We start from the raw sequence: 20,684 nt of genomic DNA, 5'->3' as shown, positions 1-20,684 counted from the left end.
TCAGTATCCAGCAGCCAGATGAAGCTAGCCTCACAGACCAAGACACGAAGCTGTTAACACATGTGATGTCCCTAATGAAGAACCAACGAAGACCCATGCAGCTGTGATGTCTGGAGACACTCAAGATGACTGCCAACAAAGAGTCAGGTTCCCGTCACAACCTCAACATGATGACTACAGTTCCAGACAAGGTTTCTGTCATCTAACTCTGGGCAACAGTCGAGAGCAACATCATCCATCCAGCAGAAACAGCAGAGATGCTCAGAGTGCGGTTAGTATTGTTCTCAGCATAAATATTATCGCCATTCACATACCATTTTTGTAGAAAGTATGGTCACAATACGCCAGTATGTAATCAGGTTTATCTGTGAAAGGCGAACAACAAAATAAGGACATGTGCCTCATTCCAAGGATCCACCTAGAATCGGGCCAAGCAAACGTCCCAAAACATCTACCCTTGCTACCCCCGCCATCCCATCCTCTTCCAGCCCTAATAAACACCAAGTACCTCTTTGGGTCCCATTATTTAAAAAAACCACAATTAATGTTAAGGTCAGGCAAGTCTGAAACACAGCATTGATACCGGATCTACAATCAGATGTGCTCATATGAAATTTCAGAAGAAAATAGGACTTACTGAGCCTCACCTACAGAATCCTATCGGGCAGAGATTGTTGGGCGTAGGACGAGAACGACAACCAGTGCTAGGTGTAATAAGTCTACAACCTAACATTGGTCATGCTTCACGTTCACACAGTTTTCAGGTCTTCACTTCATTGCATGATACCATAATTTTTGGTTTAGATATTTTCCAGTCAAACCAGATCAAAGTTGATCTCTCCAACCTCACAGATCACCTATATGATGGATTAAAGTCTGTAGGCTTGGTGGATGCACATGACGCGTCACTACTCTTGGAACGTATGGCTGTACTAGAAGGCATTAAAGACCTTTCAGGGTGGACCTCACACCTCACACATAGATTGTCATGCCCTCAAATGGTATACATACACCAAACAGGTAATGTTGCAAAACAGTCTCCCATGCATTCGGAATATTATTTTGGTACATTATATGGAACATAGAACAGTTAAGCTAATAGAAATACTGATGCCCTCTCTCTCGCATTCATATCCTGCACAGATCACAGAACCTGTTTCCCCTCATTACACCGATTCTCAAGTCAGAGGCCTCCAGGTCTATGTGATGGCATATTATATCATTTCTACATGCCAAAGCACAGATGACTCAAGGACGGCCGCCACCAAAATGGTCACACAACGAGCAGTTCTTATTACGGGAAGGAACTCCCTTCTTTATGCTCAACGTGATTCAAAAGCAAGTGGATGCCACTTTGGTCGTGATGCTACCCGCCAGTCCATATGAACCAAGTACCACTGTTGAAACATACATCAAATCTTGTGAAGAATGTACAAACAAAACCTCCAAAACATTGGGCCCATTCCCACCCAGTTCAAGTTGTACCTATGCCTATTGAAGACAACTTTTCCAGGTGACATGGTGATGTTTTTGGCGTCTTCCTCGAACATTGGATGAGCATAGGTATGTTCTTGTAGCTGTGAACTCATTCTTGGTTGAAGCGTTCCCATTGCAAACCCAAGATGCTGTGGATATGACAACAAAGCCCTTTAATGAGGTCTTCGGGCATGGTGTAAGCCTGACCGGTCCTTACTGTAAGCCTGACCAGCCCTACTGTAAGCCTGACCGGTCCTTACTGTAAGCCTGACTGGTCCTTACTGTATGCCTGACCGGTCCTTACTGTAAGCCTGATCGGTCCTTACTATGCCTGACCGGTCCTTACTGTAAGCCTGACCGGTCCTTACTGTAAGCCTGACCAGTCCTACTGTAAGCCTGACCGGTCCTTACTGTAAGCCTGACCAGTCCTACTGTAAGCCTGACTAGTCCTTACTGTCCTTACTGTAAGCCTGACCGGTCCTTACTGTAAGCCTGACTAGTCCTTACTGTCCTTACTGTAAGCCTGACCAGTCCTTACTGTAAGCCTGACCAGTCCAAGTGGGCTCTTTCTTCCGTGTGTTCTCATGTCAGTCATCATGTTTCTCACCACACAATAAGATAAGATAAGATATAACTTTATTATCCCGGAAGAATTTCTTTTTATATAAAAAAACGGCATCAAAATGAATATATATGTGTACAAAATTCACAAAAATATACACAATAATAACATGCACAAAATGAATGTTGATGATTCCATACAATTAACCATATAGGTAAAGAGGCTGGGTTAGTAGTTATCGCATACATGATGACTATTCAAAAACATCAGTTGCATTAATAACACAAATACTGGATGGTATGAAGGACAGTCGAGCTCTGTTTTAAGCGAAGGTGATCGAAAGCGGCGTCCAGATGAAAGTGGTTGAAATGGTGAGATAAAACATGTGAACTATCAATTCTAATTTTAGTTGCCTTTTTGACAATCTGGCGCTCATAAATGAAGGGAATATACTCGAAAGACACTCCAGTAATTTTGCTGGCAGTTAACAATTTTGAAAAGTTTGTTTTTGTTGCCAGCAGACAGACCCCCATACCAACATAGAAATTGTAGGTCACCACACTTGAATAAAGGTTTCATAAAAAAACGGTCATTATGGTTTTGTCTAGAAAGGTTTCTTAAGCGGCGAAGAAAATAAAGTCGCTGTTGGCCTTTTTTGTAAATGTGATCTATGCGTTTTGAAAACGAAAGTTTTGAATCTAAAATAACACCGAGACATTTCCACTCTTTCAATTTCTGCATTATCAATTATAAGAGGATGTAGAGGTTCCTTATTTCTCCGAAAATCAACCACCACTCTTTAGTTTGTTTTCTGTACATTCAGAAAAAGAAAATTGTCTTTACACCAAGATAGAAAGTTTTCAATGCTTTGACGATAATTATGTTCAGAATAAGAAATTAGGCCAGTCATCTGCGAATTTCACAGTAAACACGTCATTTAATGCCAAGTAACAGTCATTGGTATACAAAATGAAGAGTAAGGGTGAAAGAACACAGCCCTGTGGAGCTCCAGTAGAGGTTGAGAGAAAAGAACATTGATAGCCACTGACACTGACATACTGAGTTCTATGTACCATGAACTCTTTAACCAGCGTTCGAAATACCTGCCTGCCCCACCGCCCGGTACGGGTTATTTTCAACATGGACTACCAGATTCTCAAATCTACCTGCCCGACGATCGGGTTAAAATTTATACATGTATATGAAGATATTCATCATATTTCAGGATTATAAATCATTGTTAATTCACTCGTAAAAATAGAGTAAATAAGTAAATTAGTATTTGTTGTGGGCAGGTAAATTTTGGTCAGGGCTGGCTGAAATGTTTGGGAGTTTCATACCCTGCTTTACCCCATTTGATAATGTTGCTATGAACGCCTAGATTAAACAGTTTACTCATCAAAAGGCGTGGTTGGATGGTTTTGAAGGCGGAAGAAAACTCAAAACCTGACATACAATTGAACTTGACTGTCTCATGTTGAACGCAATGAGTGGACGTAGATGAAGATTGTTATTTTTTAGCAAATGGCATATCTGTGGGTCATGATTAACTTGTGTATTAAGTTTAGTGAACCTACCATGTATAGTTTCGATGATATGCTGTGGCCAGGTAACCATCAAACACATTTTGCACCAAGTCGTGTTTCCATGGAAACAGAAAAAAAAAAAAATTCTGAAAAAAATTAAATAGCAAAAGGCACATCAATGGGTAATGATGAACATGTGTGTGAAGTTTGGTGAACCAAGCATGTAAAGATGTAGAGATATGCTATGGACAAAGTTTCCGGACAGACGGACGGACAGAATGAACGCTATATACCCCGTTACTTCGTAGCAGGGGTATAAAAATGCCGCCCTTATAATTATTAGCACACATTCAGTTATATTTGTTACTTATTATCAGCCACATTTCATGGTTCTATATACAGAGAATACCAAACGATGTCCCGTGTAATACCCTATTTATGAAACGAGTGAATGATTTGGTATCTAACTGGCGAAAGCAAGTTAGATACCAATACCATTCACGAGTTTCATAAATATGGTATTGCACGGGACATAGTTTAGTATTTTATTTATTACTCACCCAACATTAGCAAAATAATATCGAGCAAAGTACCTTTTTCCTAAGAATTCAACGAGTGTGATGACTCTCACCTTTCCGCGAGTCAAGCAAGGTCTAATACTATTGGGACAGAGGTATTAGCATTGTGACGTCATAACTGTAAACCACTTTGGCGTCATACGTACAACATCACGCGATGTTATTACACAATGTCATTTATTGCAAAAATAAAGCCAGGTGACACTGTGTAATAACATGGTAAAATTATTAAACAGTGATATCTTCAACGGGTGAGTAATAAAAGTGGATAAATCTATAGTACCCATGTTTCAAACTGAACATAATCAGGCATTGAGTCAAACTGAGGTCCAAAGATATTCAAGACGAAGTATTCTTATCCAGTTAGCTTATTTAAAAGCTTTGCTAGTGCAATTATAATCATCCAAAACCTCACACCATCCTTATGTTTTGTTAGTTCGATGTATAATGATGCACTCAACAGTATGACATGGGTCTGTCAATAATCAACTCTTGTCTACACAATGCAAGGATGCCTGTCACTGGATTGTGTGGTGGAGACTTGATTGTATTATAGGTGCATGCATGTGAGACATGTACAGTGGAAACCGCCTAAGTAAAGACCGCTTAACTAAACAGTCTTGATAAGTAAACACTTTTCTTTGGACAGGGCAACTTTCTTCATTAATTATAACTATTAGAGTCCGGTTAACTAAAGTCGGATAAGTAAACAATACCGCTTAACTAAACGTCTTCTCACGGTCCATGGAAGTAAATTACTTAACAAAAGAGACTGGATAACTAAATTAGCGATCAACACATAATCCGACATGAGGGGCAGTCGTGTTAGTCTCCAGTCAAACAAACATCCTACTTACAGCTCGCTGGCGTCAAGCAGTTGACAATACACTGACAGCACCGATAAGTTGTTCATTATTACATATGCATACATATAAATGCATATGGTTGTCATTTGCAGGTTTTTAAAAGTTTGGATAAGTAAAATACCTGATAAGTAAACAATTTTGGCGAGTCCCTTGAAATTTTACTTATCAGGTTTCCACTGTATGTGCTATGTGTATGCATGTGTGTGAGAGCAAGTTTTAAAGTGTTAGTTCACGAGATACCTCAAATACCCAGTATACAATGCTTCCTTGATATAGCCCCCTTAGGTCGCGTGCCAGGCAAGGTAATAACAATTTTTTAACGTCTTCGGTTAGGACCAACAATCTTCCTCTTGGCGGCAGGTGCTCTGTCAACTGGACCACTGAGGCGATCAACTTTGAAAGGGTGAATCAAGCTTCCTTAACAACAAAGTAATATGTCCTTCTAGTCATGCCATTGCTTCAGGTTTGGTGCTAGAAACTGGTGTTAGGTTGAGATAGGCATGCTTTCTCATGCTTTCCACAGATGATGATATTAGATTGGAAATGAATGACCGCCTTAATAGAATAACAAAACATGATTCAGTAAACAGTAACAACAGGGATGTTTATTCATGTATTTACAACAATGTTCTTTCAAAGCAGTACAAATGTTAATAAGGATGGTGACCCGATATTTACAGTAATTTCCAATAATTCTATGTATCAAATTCAAACGTTTAGCCAGATATACCATTCTTGAACTAGCACTATGTATCTTTTAAGGACAATGAACGAAACTATTAAAAGACAAATGAATCTATTTGAAATACTACATCTTGCTTATCTATATTTGAGGGTGTTTTTAGTTTTACGCCACTTTTAGCAATATTCCAGCAATATCATGGTGGGGGGACACCAGAAATGGGCTTCATACTTTGTGCCCATGTGGGGACATTACATTTGAGACACTGATGTAATAACACTGAGAGATGTAAATAATTCTTAAATAATTATCCTTTTTAGCATGTACAGTAAGGGCAAAGTACCTGCATGTTCAGTTTCAAAACATTCCACACACAGTTATGGACGCAGGCACCACATGTCATGATTTGTCATTACTGCGTAGCAACTAAGTATGTACACGAGTTGCTCTGAAACTAAAAACCAACTTTTTCACCAGGTTGTCAAACATCAAGAAACATCTTTCATTTATAGTCCAGAATTATGAATCCATTTAGCACACACATATTCCACTTTCCTATTTCTTCATCTTTTCTGGTCTGAAAACATCAAAAAAATGATTAGTTAACAAAATTTGAGCAAATACTGTTTCAATTAGATATTCATTTGCAACAGAAGAATCTATTGCATTAAATCTCTTGTACTTGTTAATTCTTATCTTATGGCTATCCTACTATGGTTAGCATACCAGGGACATGGGTATTAACAAGGAGGATTCAGGAAAGAAGACACGAATAGTTACAGATATAATATTGCATATATGTCAGAAACCTTCAGATGATTATCTTTCAGTACTTGATGGGATAGAAAGGCATTTTATAGAACATCCCTTTCAAAAGTATGGTCATTTTAAGGCAACACATTTAATTACCTTCCTCTAAGAATGAACTTAAGAGAGCAGACAGCTCAGGCGAACATGAAACAACAGAGGTAGCATCAGTGGCTGACACACCCTCCCCTGTTTGTGATGAGGCTGCTGATTCGCTGCCCTCACAATAACCTGGCTGTATCCTCGTCTCACATTGGCTACTGCCACCCATTGAGGTTGCAGAGCTTGCTTCGGATTGACAAACAAGGATTCGGGATTGACCTGGTCGTTGGGCAGGAATTGGGGATAAGTATGAATTCAAATCAGGAGAATCATTCAATTCAAGTCCAGAAACAGTGCTAGGGCTAGTGACAGCTAATGCTATGTACACAAACATATTGAACAACTGGAGCATGAACTTCCGTCCCACTGAAACACAAGAAGCAGGGGTATGAGGTCACACAGAGCAAGCAAGGGTGGAAGGGCTCAAGCAGCATCCAAAGGGGTAGTATGCTCCCTGACATGGGGTTGCCATACCCCGTGATTACAGGTGAAGATAATGTACAGTAAGAATGGTACTAATCACTACACAAGCTCAGTTACTACAATGTTAGTCAATAATGGCAGCCACATACAAACAGGTTGAAAAGAATTCAGAATTAACATTAAATGCATTGTCATATGTCTATAAAACTACTGTTTGACCCTTATCAAACATTCAGTTAGAAGGTAAAAGGACTAGCATGTCAAAGTAAAGGTTTACCATCACCACCAAACAAACGTGAGTGAGTGAGTGAGATGTCTCCAACCTCTCTATCTACTGCATGGTTAGTTTGTGAGTTGCTTGCTGTTTTGAAAAGTGCTTAGGGTTGTACGGCTTTCAATTTTTGCATCTTTAGTCTCAGAGGTACGACTGCACAGTGTTACCGGTATCTGAATACAGATTTCAGTCGATACATATTGCAATGATTTTTTTTCTCAGAAACAGTATATTTGGGTAATAAAATATATGAAGTTTTGTGATCATCTCTATGGGTTAAGTTAAAATCTTTCATTCACACTGAACTTTTCCATAGTGATTATTGACAAAACTGCATACTGCTACGCGCTCTCGGTCTTACTTCTCCCCACCCTCCGGTCTCGGGTCTTACTTTCCCAACCATAACATCGGAGTCGTGCTTTATCCTACACATAAATCTCTTCACCCACTCACTAATGTATGTTAGTATATAGCTCAGTACTACACACACAAAATCCAACCCCCAGAGGAATGTAAGTTAGAGCCATGCAATACAAGTTCCAAGTTCAAAGAGTGCAATGCAAGTTCAAAGAGTGCAATGCAAGTTGAAGGACTGCAATGAAAGTTCAAGGTGAGCAATGCATGTTCAAGTTAGGCAGCTACTGAGTCCAAGGTGCTATGTCAGTGAACATCTGTTTCTGGAGTTGAAACGCACGATTCATCCTTCAAACACAGCTGTGGTCAATAATAAGACATATCAGTATGTAAATCAGTAAGTGAAGGTCCTTGTGGAAATAATTGTTCCTGTTCAACCTTACGAAAGTGACCAATATATGTCTTATTCATCTTGATAAACATTACTAATAAAAGCATTTCTGTCAAGATTTAGAGACTCCTCTGAAGTAACATGGTTAGATCACACATGTTATTGCACACCAACAGGTCATAATGTCTTCAATCTAAACTTACCTCCTGTAGCATCACCATGAGAAAATATAACTGGGGTATCCATTTCATGTGAAGTCTGATCGGACAACTCAGAATCTCGGGCCAAGCTCACACCCTAAAATCATCAGAAACAACAAACTTTTCAGTTGTTCACAACACTGACACCCAATTCAATTGAAATACATTCAGTACAACCATGCATTAACAGTATCTGCATAAAATCATTATTTAATGTAACAAAAGGTATCTATGATTTTAACATGAATCCCTGAATAATCTCATCAGTGAAGCCATTCGCATTTTGTAATGTTACATTCAAAGAAATGCTCATGATGAATACTGAAGAAAATTAGTGCCACAATCACGGCTGCATCCATGTTAAAACTATAATGAAAAAGACAGATTCGTAATAAATTGTCTTATGACAAGCATGGATTGCTGAAGACCAATTCTAATCCGGATCTTCACGGATGAGATGATGTTTATTATGGATGATGGATGACAGATGTATGACAAATAGGCAATGAGAGAGCTTGACTTCTTGGAAAGGGCTAAGCATGAGAATGGGTAACAAATACAAGCATGTCTTACCTCCATAAAAGATTTAGCAAACTCCTCTGCAGCAGCTACTGAGCTGAAAGATGCCTTGAAGTTCCTCCTGACCGGCTCGTCTGTTGAGAAGTCTTGGGCACTCCACATACATGCTCTCTTCGGCATCTCTCTGGATGTATAAACAATCACGGAGGGATGACATCAAGTTTGCAATATCAGCAACATGACACGACAAACCAGGGTCAATCAGGGGTTCAATTTTTTTAAAAGCCACTTGCCACAGGGCAAGTGACTTTAAGAAAGTAACTTGTCCTGACTAATTTTCCACTTGCCCTGATTTTATGACATAATCATGATGATGTAATTATGAAAGAATAACTCGACATGGTATTTGATGTTTATGTTTACTGGACTATTTATTGAAAAGTGATTAATTGCAAAGAAAGATAACTCTACTTTATTATCATTGAGAAATTTAATAGCTACATTTTGAGCAGATATGAAATTAAATCCAAGTTTATTTGCAGTTTGAAACCATAAGTGGAAATTACCATTATTTGATTGCCGGAAATGAAAACTGACTTGTCCTGGGCGTCGGGCGATGGAATTTTTGAACCCCTGTCAATATCATAGGTATGCATCTACACACTGCAAAGACTTTGGTAACTTGACTGTCATAAGCTTATGTTAACTAAAGAACTTGCCATTATCTTCTCATCAGACTGGAATTTCACAAATACTATATAGAAACTGAGTTTCCAAAAATGCGAATCACGTAAACCTGTGATACAGTGGTGAATAGAGACCGATGTTCGTTTATTAAAACATGCAAAAAAACCAATGCGAGTCCAAAACGTAAACACACAAATGAATTCAATGAGACATTGTTAGATTGCGGCATTTAGTAGCGTCACTTACGAGTTATGGGAAATGACATTTCAGTATCAAGCATGGCCTCCATCAGCAGCCTCTTAAGAATGATTGGAACACACAACTGACGAGAATGACTCTCTGACCATCAAACACACCACTTTGACGTGACTTATGTTTTATTTCATATAATTCTTAACATTAGTAAGTCCAGACAAGGGCAAGCACGTACACATTCATTCACACACAAAAACATATTTGCACGACATGCAATATCTTTTTAAGGTGAAGTAATCTCAACTGACTTACAGTCTTATTGAGTGTTCCTGGCAAATGATATGGTTGCAGATTTTCAGTTTGTCATCTGTGTCCATGTCAATTTGGTTTCCATTCAGATCTTTAATGTACAGGATCTTCAGGTTGCCCATTCCAAGTTTCTAGAAAGAAGATAATTCTCAATGAAACTCCAAATACAAGGTATACATCAATGTATCAGTGAATCTGTGAATGTGTTGTAAGTATGTAGATGCAGTGTACTTAATTTGGTTTCGATTGTTATTAAACAGTATTATATAACACCATTTCAGATTAACACATTGAGCCCGAGAGCCACCTCACTACTCAACACCTCGAACCCCTTGCTGATTGCCCACTCGCTGTGTCGAGACAAATTAGTGATAATCACACCTGATTTCCCTGGCAGGTTTTCTAGTTGTACAAACACGTCCTGATTGTTTATTTGTGTCGTATAGATATATGTTGGAAGAAAGCAGGTGTGAATACATATCGCGTATTGCAAAGTTCTACGTAATTTTATTGCAAGCTTCTCTTGTAGACCTTTGGCGGCTTGTACATTATATTTTATCACCATTTGCATGTATTCTTTGTATGTAAGAGATGAGACACACATAAACAAATTCTCCCTCTCATATCATTGTGTGAGGGTTAAGTTTACAAAACATCTATGACAATGACATACTGTAAAGAAGAATTTACTTACATACTTTACCATCTTCGACGAAAATAGCGTTTTTGCCGATACATTTCTAGCGTATACGAATTATTTTAATGAAAGTACTATTACACTATTCTGTGACTAACATAGAGCACATTCATAGCTTGGCATTTTCTTTCATCTAGATTTAATGCAGAAAACATACATGACCATACAAACATACATTTAAAAAATATATACTACATATTCCTTGCATAGAAATAGAAAAAAGAGTCACGTGATAGGGCGTCATCAAATTTCCCGAATAGAACGTTTGGTATCTCAACTGTTCAATATAGTGGCTGGTTATATGTTATCTGTGACCAATCGTATCATGAGATACCTGTCACAGAGGAAAGGACAGGTGATGGGGCGTGGGCGAAATTTCTGAAGAGCACGTTTGGTCACTCAACAGCTTGGATAGAGATTGGTTATTGGCTATATCGTAGACCAGTCGATATGCTGGGTTTCGGCTTTATCAACCCAAGCTATCATGTAACAGTTTGTGTATTGTAAACATACACAGTGGTAACGATGTATGAAATATACACATAAGACAAATAGGAGTAGATAGACACTTTGGTGAGATTATTTGTCCTCATTTTAGTGTTTTTCGATAAGTAAAACAAAGCGATTGAAATCCAACCATTGAGTAGAGATAGTATTTATTTTCATATAGATTTTACGCACACAACTAGTACATAAACCATAATGGTTTCCTGTACATGTAAATATAATCTTCACCTTGATATGAATGAATATCCAAACTAAAGTACACTATTACAGAATTCACGAAATGACACTATACTGAATTATTATAGTGTATATTAGTGTTGGGAATTGGTTGAAATCTCATAATTGATGATTGCTTCATTACCAACGAACAATCATCGAAAAAAATTGGTTAGCGTCATTTTTCAGATTTTCCTATCCAGGTTGTTAATGCAGAAAAGTATAAAATGTTGCAACTTGCTACATTAAAGTGATGACTACTATATCATGAACATAAACTTCCTGGAGTCTTAGAGAAATATTTAGTCATGACTTTTCAGTTAGTGGAGTGAGTTTTCTAAGAAATAAACATGTTTTCAGGCCCTGACAACTTCTAAGATATGTTCCATTGTCAAGTATTTCAAAGACTAAAACAGTAGTTCCAAAATCGTTTTTGTTCCATTATGAGAAAATGTGATCGATTGCTTGGTCGTTTGGTCACTGCGACCAATCTTCGATTATTTCAATTAATCGGAACACTACTAGTGTATATACTTGCAGTTGAAGCCCCCCTCCAAATATTTATGAAGGAGGGCGTGCCTATATTACTTATACTGAATGCAAACGAGGTTCATAAGATTATAGATGTGCATGCATGTATAAACATATCAGAGAGGGGCGTGACTCCATAAAGCAAGTCGTCCCATGATATAACAGCGCATCTGTTTATTTAACACTTGTCACGGGACAAACCTTTCAACAAGGACGTAACTACATATACATTCTACCGGAGGCTGTTATTTCAAGGTCGAAAGAGGTTTCAATTATCTCATTACTGTAATCTGTTTAAATGATTATACGCATGTGTATCGATACCGTAGGTGATATACTATCCAGCTTTTATTGATGATGGATCAATAGAGACTGAGTTCATTGATACACGTGATAATTACACCGGATTTGATAATTACAGAGATCAAATACAAAGGTTTTACACAATGCTCATGAATGAATGAATGAATTGTCTTTTTTTCCTCCAATAATGTCGGAGAGTACAATGAATTATTAAATGAATACAAAATACATGATTATGTACAAATCATATTACAATGGGAAAGAAAGTTAAGCATATGTATATATAATACACTGGAGCGTCGCTGAATGGAATACGAATCATAGGTAGATCCTGCTCTGTAGGTTCCACAAACTAATGTTCCTGGCTACAATGTCAATGAACTGGGCCCACATGTGGATGTCCATGTTGTCCACGATAGGGTTGATGCCGCCAAGTAGAGTGATAACTCTCGAGTCATCAGAGCTACTCTCCAGATTGATGTATGTTTCTAGTGGCAAGATATCGAACAATCGTTCATACATGCTATTTCTTTGGCTAAACAGTTCACTGCAGCACAACAACTAGTGCTGCACAATGTGGTTTATATGTAATAACTTATGATATTACTGCTGCCTATGTGTGAGATATTTTTGAATTACCAACTTACTGTGTTTTGTAACAAACGTAGTAAAAGATTTCATTGTTGTAATAACACTGGCATGTATATATATTCGATGCAAAGGCGCGATATTCGATTAGGTAACATTATCAACTTTAGATTATGGAAAATAACTAGTTACAATTCAGTAAGCTTCAAATTAGTAAGTTAAATTATGTCTAATCTATGTATAATTATTTGTGTTCATACATTATGTTTCATTATATGAAACATGACAACGTAATAATACCTAAAATATAAATTCAAACTATTCTATTGTGTTTGAATTCTTTGTATGTCCTTGACATTTCGTATATTGTTTCCTATTTATAAGGAAGTTGACCTCAGTAACCTCTAAACCATTACATCTAATTAGTAATTAGTATGAAGAATACCAGACACTTACCTCTGTAAAACATCATAATCCCTTTTCTCGCCGACATGTGTTCATTTGCCAAACGCTGTACAAGCCAATCATAATGATCAGCAATTGCTATCAAAACACTTTAAATACTTCTTCTGATTGACACTAAAGGTAGCATCTATCGCAAGAAAAGCTAATATTTGCTCAGTACTACTATATTGGTTGACATAATAGATACAGTGCGATTTTTAAAAGTACAACACACATGTGCGTCTCTCGCTGAATAAGAGGTGCTTTCTGTTGACGAATATATGTGGCTCTCGCTGTGAGAAACTGCCAATTACCGGTCCAATAAACACGTCACTCGCTGTGAGGAGCTGATTAATTTGCCCCATATATGCGGCTCTCGGCCTTAATGAGTTAACGTGGAAAGAAAGCCAGAACAGATGTTTTTTCAGAAGTCTACCAGTTCAGTATACCCCTAAAGCTGTGGTAAAGTGCTCATAACCCTGGAAACGAAGGGACCACAACACAAAATCACTGGTTTCCCGTCCCATTTAATGGAGGCCACCTTGCATACAGAAGTTTAGTGCCTTTGATAATGGTGTCATGAACATCAATTGATATAATGTTGTGTGCTTAAATAGTCAACACAATCTGTCTCAAACTACACTCTCTCAAATGTAACAATATCTCGGACATATTATCCCCTCTCGACTGATTCACAACCTAAATACCTAACAAAATGCCCGCTTATCTCTAATTTCATCACTGTTACTGTTAATCTTGAGTTCTCTGGATGTCCTTCACTTATTATCTTGAATGTCCTGATATGTCTCAGTTACACCACAGTCCCGCTAGCTTCAAGATGACAGGACTCGACCCTAACAGTCTTGTAGTAATGCAACAGCTGGACTTTGAAACTGTTTACAAATCTCTTCCCATGTATGGATGTGCCCAATGTGTGTACTTTCTTACTCTAGTGCATCAACACTGGGCTCCTGTATAGCCATTCCTCTTCTTCATACCTACATTGTGTGAGACACAACATAGCATCAATATCTCACCTTCAACTCATCATTCTCCAAATATGTCAACGTAGCTCTCTTCTCAAACACAATGCTTTCTTCCTCTGTCACAGAGACATCCTGACTTTTGGATTCAGTTGCCGAGTTGTTGGCATTCTTAGCTGGGGCTGCTGGAAATACAATATCAGTTCCTCTTTCAGGTGATAGATAAACTGAGAGGAGCAATATGGTCATATTTATCTAAGAATCTACTAAAATCAGATGACATATATGCCATTAGTTGCAGTCTGAATAAGAAACACAACATTCTGTATGATGTTATTTATGATCGTTCAGGTTTAGATTTAATTACTTTGGTTCACTGGGGAAAATGGTAGTCCGACACATACCAGCTTCTGTTTGTCTGACCTGCTCCTGAACCTCTTCAATCTTCTTCTTGAACTGTCTGGCCAGCTCTTCCGTCTGCAATACATGACTCACACATGAGGTGATGATATACACCATGCATCCAATTTTAACGACGAATGTACAACAAATATTTAAATGTAGAGCCTTCCTTACAAACCCATGATTGGATATTCTGGAGGGAGCCCACTATGTTTTCTTTCAAAGGGGATATTTATTCTTTCAACCAATCAGAGCGGCACGTCTGTGACGTCGTGAGGAATAGATATGAGGGTCGATCCAGAATTCATCTACATTTCAGGGGGTAAATTATCTTGTTTACTGGTTTGTATAAACCTGAAATCGTGACAACTTTTGTGAAAAATGAAAGCTATATGTTTTCACAATCTACTGTCATTTAATTTTGTCTCCTGCTTTGCCTAGTTTCCGAGTTACAACTTGCTTTCATAGGCGATTCTGTCAAAATCGCTTGTTGTCGCTAGGCCTTATTTGTTCGAGCCAGACGCTAGTGATAGTGAAAACGATGATCAGCCTCGCTCATCACGGTTACGGTTAATTTCTTCAACCTAAACAGTGCGACATTAAGAAGGGTGGAGGCCAGTTATTTGAAAATATCCCCAGTAGTTCTTGTCTGATTGTAATAAAGTATCAAAGCAGTGTGGGCTCTTTCAAGTTTTCTAATGCCTGGATGGTATGACTGATCCAAATTGATCCCATTTCTGGTTTTTTTACCTCGATATTTAATCATGTCATGTAAAAATATGACGTCTATTACGCATGATATTAAAAAATGACATTTGATTTATTTGAATCCGTAAACTAAACAACCCTACTTTGCCATTGCTAGAAGAATCTGAAAATTTACTTAGGTAAATAGGTACATAGTTATAGCACACAGCAAATGCTTATATGTATTTCTTATGCAACAATGAAGTTCTGTTCGTATTCTCAAAGTGTCGGCCCATAAGTTTTCACATGCAATTAAAACTGCATGCAATACAGCAATTAATACTGTAAAGAAATTTATTGCGCAGTATTGTCACTTCGACCCCCACCTCGCTTCTGTGGAAGACACCGTTATGTTACAATTAAGTTGTGTCATGCAAAATCCTTTTGGTCATGATTCAAATACATATTTAACTACGAGTAGAAAGTAGGTTTGATTTTCTAGCTTGATGAAAACAAACCATAATCTCATTCATTCTAACAGACTTTATCCCGTGACTTCACGATTTTCAAAAATGGCGGCGACCTGTCACGAACATCCGCTAGTCTGAGGATAAATGCTATTAAGGTTTGTTATGAACGAGTTACAAAATCAAAACTACTTTCTACTGGTAGTAAAATATGTATTTGATTGATGGCCAATAGGATTTTGCATGACATAGCTTATAACATAACAATTTCTCTCGTGAAAGCGAGTTGGGTGCCAATATAATACTACTTACAATATGATTGTCACTTCGACCACAACCTCGCTTCCGAGGAAGAAATCGTTATGTTACAAGTTGTGTCATGGAAAATCTTTATGGTCATCAATCATATACATACTTTACTACGACTAGTAAGTAGTTTTGATTCTTTAACTTCCGTGAAGTGATCTGAACACAAGTAAAATACCGTTCCAGGCTTCCACAACGCTCGCTTCGCACTCACAAACATAACCCATTTAGCACGAACTGCAGGATCCTGTGAAAATCTGTGTATGGTGACACAATCGCCTGACTCCTAGCAGCAATTGACGACAACGCAATGATTCAGCATGTCTTCATTGATGTCGAGAAATCATCAAAATGACGAGCTTGCTACACACTTTATATACAACTAACTGAAAATCCTTCCTCACATGACGTCACTGCAGTGCTCTGGCGACAGAGTTACATAACCTGTCTGTGGTTTCGTTGGTGGGCGAGAGTGAAGCAGGCGACTTTTTTTGCACCTTTTAATCGTTCGGTATTAATTATCCACAAGTTTTTTAAGAATGAATTTGGTGAGAGTAAAAGAGAGGGCAGAGTAAGAGAGAGGGAGAGAGAAAGAGAGAGAGAGAGTAAAAGAGAGAGAGAGAGAGAGTAAGAGAGGGAGAAAGAGAGAGAGTAAAGTAGGGGAAAAGAAGGAAGGGGAAAGAGAGAGGGAGAGACAGCCCCGAGGATACATGATACCCCCAAACCCTTTAAAACGTACATCCTTTCATTACAGAAAAGTTAACCAATCACTGAAGTGTCATCTACGCTGATGCATCGAAACGCAACTATGCCCCAGACATATGTTATCTCTGGTGACTGACCTTGAACCTGAGGGCAAACTGTTCAATCTTTGCCTCGTTTTCAGCATAGTCTTGAGCAGTCCAGCACCAGGCTGTCTCTGATGTTGCCATGGGAGACAGGATCATGTTGGGAGCTATCAGATGATTACAGGCCACTTTATGTACTTGATCTCGCCTCATCAGCATTCGATATTTGTCTGCAATGGTTTACAACAGAATGAAAAACATACATAAATGAGGAACATTGTACTTATCTGAATACATTCTTGGGCCATTAGAAATAAACATTGAACAAAATTTCTGGGTTACGACAAGCATGGGTTACTGAAGATCAATATTCTAACCCAGACCCTTCACGGGTCAACTCTTTCAGTGGAACAGTGGACTGTACATTGAACCATGCCCTAATCATGCCTGTGACAAGCATGGCTTACTGGGGATCTGAAATTCTTCAGAGGCACATCCATAGACTGTCAGTTGGTATTGTAAAGTGTATGATGGCAGCATGTATATGGTAAAGTCTGGACCACGACAAGGCATGCCAATCAATGAGAAGCCAGACTCACCATCTTGTTTGAGGATCTTCATGTCTCCCACAGCTCTCTCCTTCCACTGGTTGGAATCGTGCACAAATCGGAGCAACGTCGACCTCTGACAGTACACCACCTCCCAGCCTTCTTCACCTGTGAGAACATTAAAACCCAAATTAGTAACATTGTAACAATATTGTGTTTTTAATGCTGGCAAGAGAATAGCAACATCAGAAACACAACTTCTATCAAAAGAATTAAAAGAAATACCCACCAACCTTATTCAAATCAAGACAGGCTAAAAACTTAAGGGCAAGCTATGATGCTGCATACAAATTAATTGGGAAAGACAACAATACTACATTTGTATTATCAGGGTATTGTCAGTCGCACAAACATATATAGGGACAAGTACTGGGGCTAGCACTTTCCATCTGGTTGAAGAAAGTACTGGCTCCACAAAACAGACAAAATAAACGTTTATCTTCCAAGGGATATTTCAATTCATGTGCTTTCAACACAATGCACACCAACAACATCCATATCATGAAAATAACAGATCAAAAGTGAGAAATATACTGAGTGACAGAATTTGTATGGAACATTCTCAATATTAGCTTTAATATACACAAATAGTCAGAAACAGGTTAATGGGCATCACATTAGCAGTTCCAGAATGTTTTATTTATAGGGAGAATAATTGATACATTTCTCTTGAAAAGATTTTTTTGGCAGTGATGTTCATTGTACACGAAACATGCCACTTTATGGATGTCAACTTCTTGTTTATTGCATACAGCGACTTTTAGCTTGTTAACGGTGTAAGAATCTACATCTAATCGTTGCTCTATGCAATAAACAAGAAGTGGTCATCCATAAAGTGGTATGTTTCATTTTTTGTGTATCTGCGTAAATTACGCAAATACTTATATGAAAACTCAATTCCTATTAAGTCTATTGCGTACAAGTACGCTTGAATTTTTGTAAATACTCAATAAATGTGATCTTACATGCGTACACACAAAAATGTCAAATCGTTGCTTGCGTACCAGTGGATAGATAAAATAACTCAAGTATATTGAGAGGTTCTATTTCAGGACGTGAACTTGACAACTTGCAGTCTTTCTTATCGTTTCCCATATTGCAGATCAAATGTAAATCACAAACACTAACATTTTAACTCTATTATATTTTTAAAATTAATGGAAAATTGCAAAATACCCAATTGAGTTTGAGTGAGGTGAGTACAAATTATTTCATTACTCAAAGGAAAATTAGGATACCCAATTGAGATGAAGACAAGGGAGTACATAACTCAATGACCCAAAAAGTTATCTGTAGCTCTGCACATTACATCTCAAGTTACCAGAAGACCAGTGTTGTGTGTGACAATCCACATACCCTGCTAAATCCTACTTGGTAAATAGTTTTTGCGAGCTGTATTTGAAGGTGTCTTGTGTCATCAGCCTGTTGAATGGGTTTGACACCAGCAGGACAGCTAGTGACACACACTGTCACGTGGGTACGACAGCAGCATTGAGAGGATTAAGTGTCACTGAGATAGTAACACTGGCTAAGTGTTTTCCATGGACACATGTCCTGATTCTCCACTTGCCTACGAGGGCAATGATAATCATGATGAAGTTAAATTGAAAATCTTGTAATGTTCCTGTGTTTAGTTGCTATGTAAACATTGTAAAACTTCACATACACAAACAGTCTCTATATTCTTCATCAACATCCCTGTGATCATAGTGTTCTGGGACACTTACACTTTCAAACAGAGGCACACTACATACTTGCCATGATCATACATGATGCTTAAGAACAATGTAGCCAATTAGTTAGGCTGGCTAAAAGGACTGATAATCAATGTGAATATTGTCTTTGATAACATCGCATATAAACTTGAACGATTATTGTTTAATATCACTGAAGTAATCTTGAGCAATAATGCTAAAACATCTGAAAATCAACATATTTCATATCACTGATGTGTGTGGTGACACATTATCCATGGATTACCTGCAAAAGACAGTATCCTGAACATTACATAGAAGTATCTCATGAAGACCTAACTTTGTGGATTGTGTGAGTAAATTAAAACATATTTCATTACTATATATTTAGTCAAAGATCATTAATCTCTGATCTATACTGAAGGCCAGCCCGACCAATTAGTCACTGTTAACAAGTTTAGTATAAACATTCTATAAACTAGAGAATTATCTGCCATAAACAATTCCATTCGCCACGAAATTCAAAACAGTGGTGAAAATTACATAAACAGATCCAGGGCTCCAGATAAGATAAAATATGCATGGATAATTCAGATACACTCATAAAAAGTCAGATGTTGTTTACATGTGTAAACCAAACCAGTCAGAATATTGTTTCAGTCTTACACATCTGATCTTAAGAATTCGAATAGTGTTGCTAGTCTCTATTGAAGCGAAGACTGTCTAGTTTTACTGAATGACGACCGCGATCATTCCTAATCCACGTTCAGGGCACAATGTGTTTAAAACCTAGCCCTATGACAGTCAGCAATGATTCAGCTACACGATGAAGGCATGTGCGTAATCAAGTCAAGGTAGAACAACCCAGTGGCTGATATCATGAGCAACAATCCACAGTCAGGGTATGATGACACAATATCAGCCAAGTCATTTTCGCCACGTGACACCTACTGTACACAGTGACATTACATATATATGTCGATCCACTTTCAACCAAAACACTTGGTACTAGGGCTGGGATGGGTCCAAATTTTCTACCCGGGCAACCCACCCTCTATTTCCCTACCCTAATACCCGTTATGTTAATTCCTGACATCAAATTTGTAAGAAATGGCAATATATTCTTCAGATTGGTGGCCAAAATTGAGTTTTTCAATATCTTAACCATGTATTATATTCAAAACAGGGGACTGTAATTTATGTCTCAATCTTCAAAGACAATACAACATTTTAATCATGAAAGAATAACATTTTACATTGTTTAATCTATTAGTCACGTGATCATAACGAGTCCCCTGACTGCTAGAACATGACATCCTGGGTTCATCGATCAACTTGTCCAGTGCAGAACTATAATACGGGTTGCCACCCTCCCCCAGTGCCCTGACTGACAGTGACGGATTTGACAGTCTCCACAACCACTGAGCTGTCTAAGTGGTCTGTGTAGTAACGGTTGCCCTTGCTCCCTGTCCGTTGGGTGCTACTGCTGTGTATCATTGGCTCTACACCTGT

General features: G+C 38.2%; 1 protein-coding gene across 1 annotated transcript; it reads right to left on the bottom strand.

The window, feature by feature from the left end:
• Positions 1-5,593: 5,593 nt before the first annotated feature.
• Positions 5,594-20,669, bottom strand: LOC124277958. Its single transcript, XM_046713683.1, has 10 exons — positions 20,561-20,669; positions 17,470-17,586; positions 16,925-17,100; positions 14,625-14,697; positions 14,275-14,405; positions 9,955-10,082; positions 8,815-8,944; positions 8,245-8,338; positions 6,600-6,818; positions 5,594-6,267 (listed from the first exon to the last, which is right to left on the bottom strand). Exons 1-10 carry the CDS (start codon positions 20,667-20,669, stop codon positions 6,254-6,256), a joined length of 1,191 nt encoding a protein of 396 aa, XP_046569639.1. The 3' UTR covers positions 5,594-6,253.
• Between the last annotated feature and the right edge of the window lie 15 nt (positions 20,670-20,684).

The sequence above is a fragment of the Haliotis rubra genome, unplaced genomic scaffold (assembly GCF_003918875.1).
Source record: "Haliotis rubra isolate DU_JTF1 unplaced genomic scaffold, ASM391887v1 Scf106, whole genome shotgun sequence".
Taxonomy (NCBI): Eukaryota; Metazoa; Mollusca; class Gastropoda; order Lepetellida; family Haliotidae; genus Haliotis; species Haliotis rubra.
The sequence above is the reverse complement of the archived record's forward strand: the minus strand, read 5'-3'. Positions and strand labels throughout refer to the sequence as shown.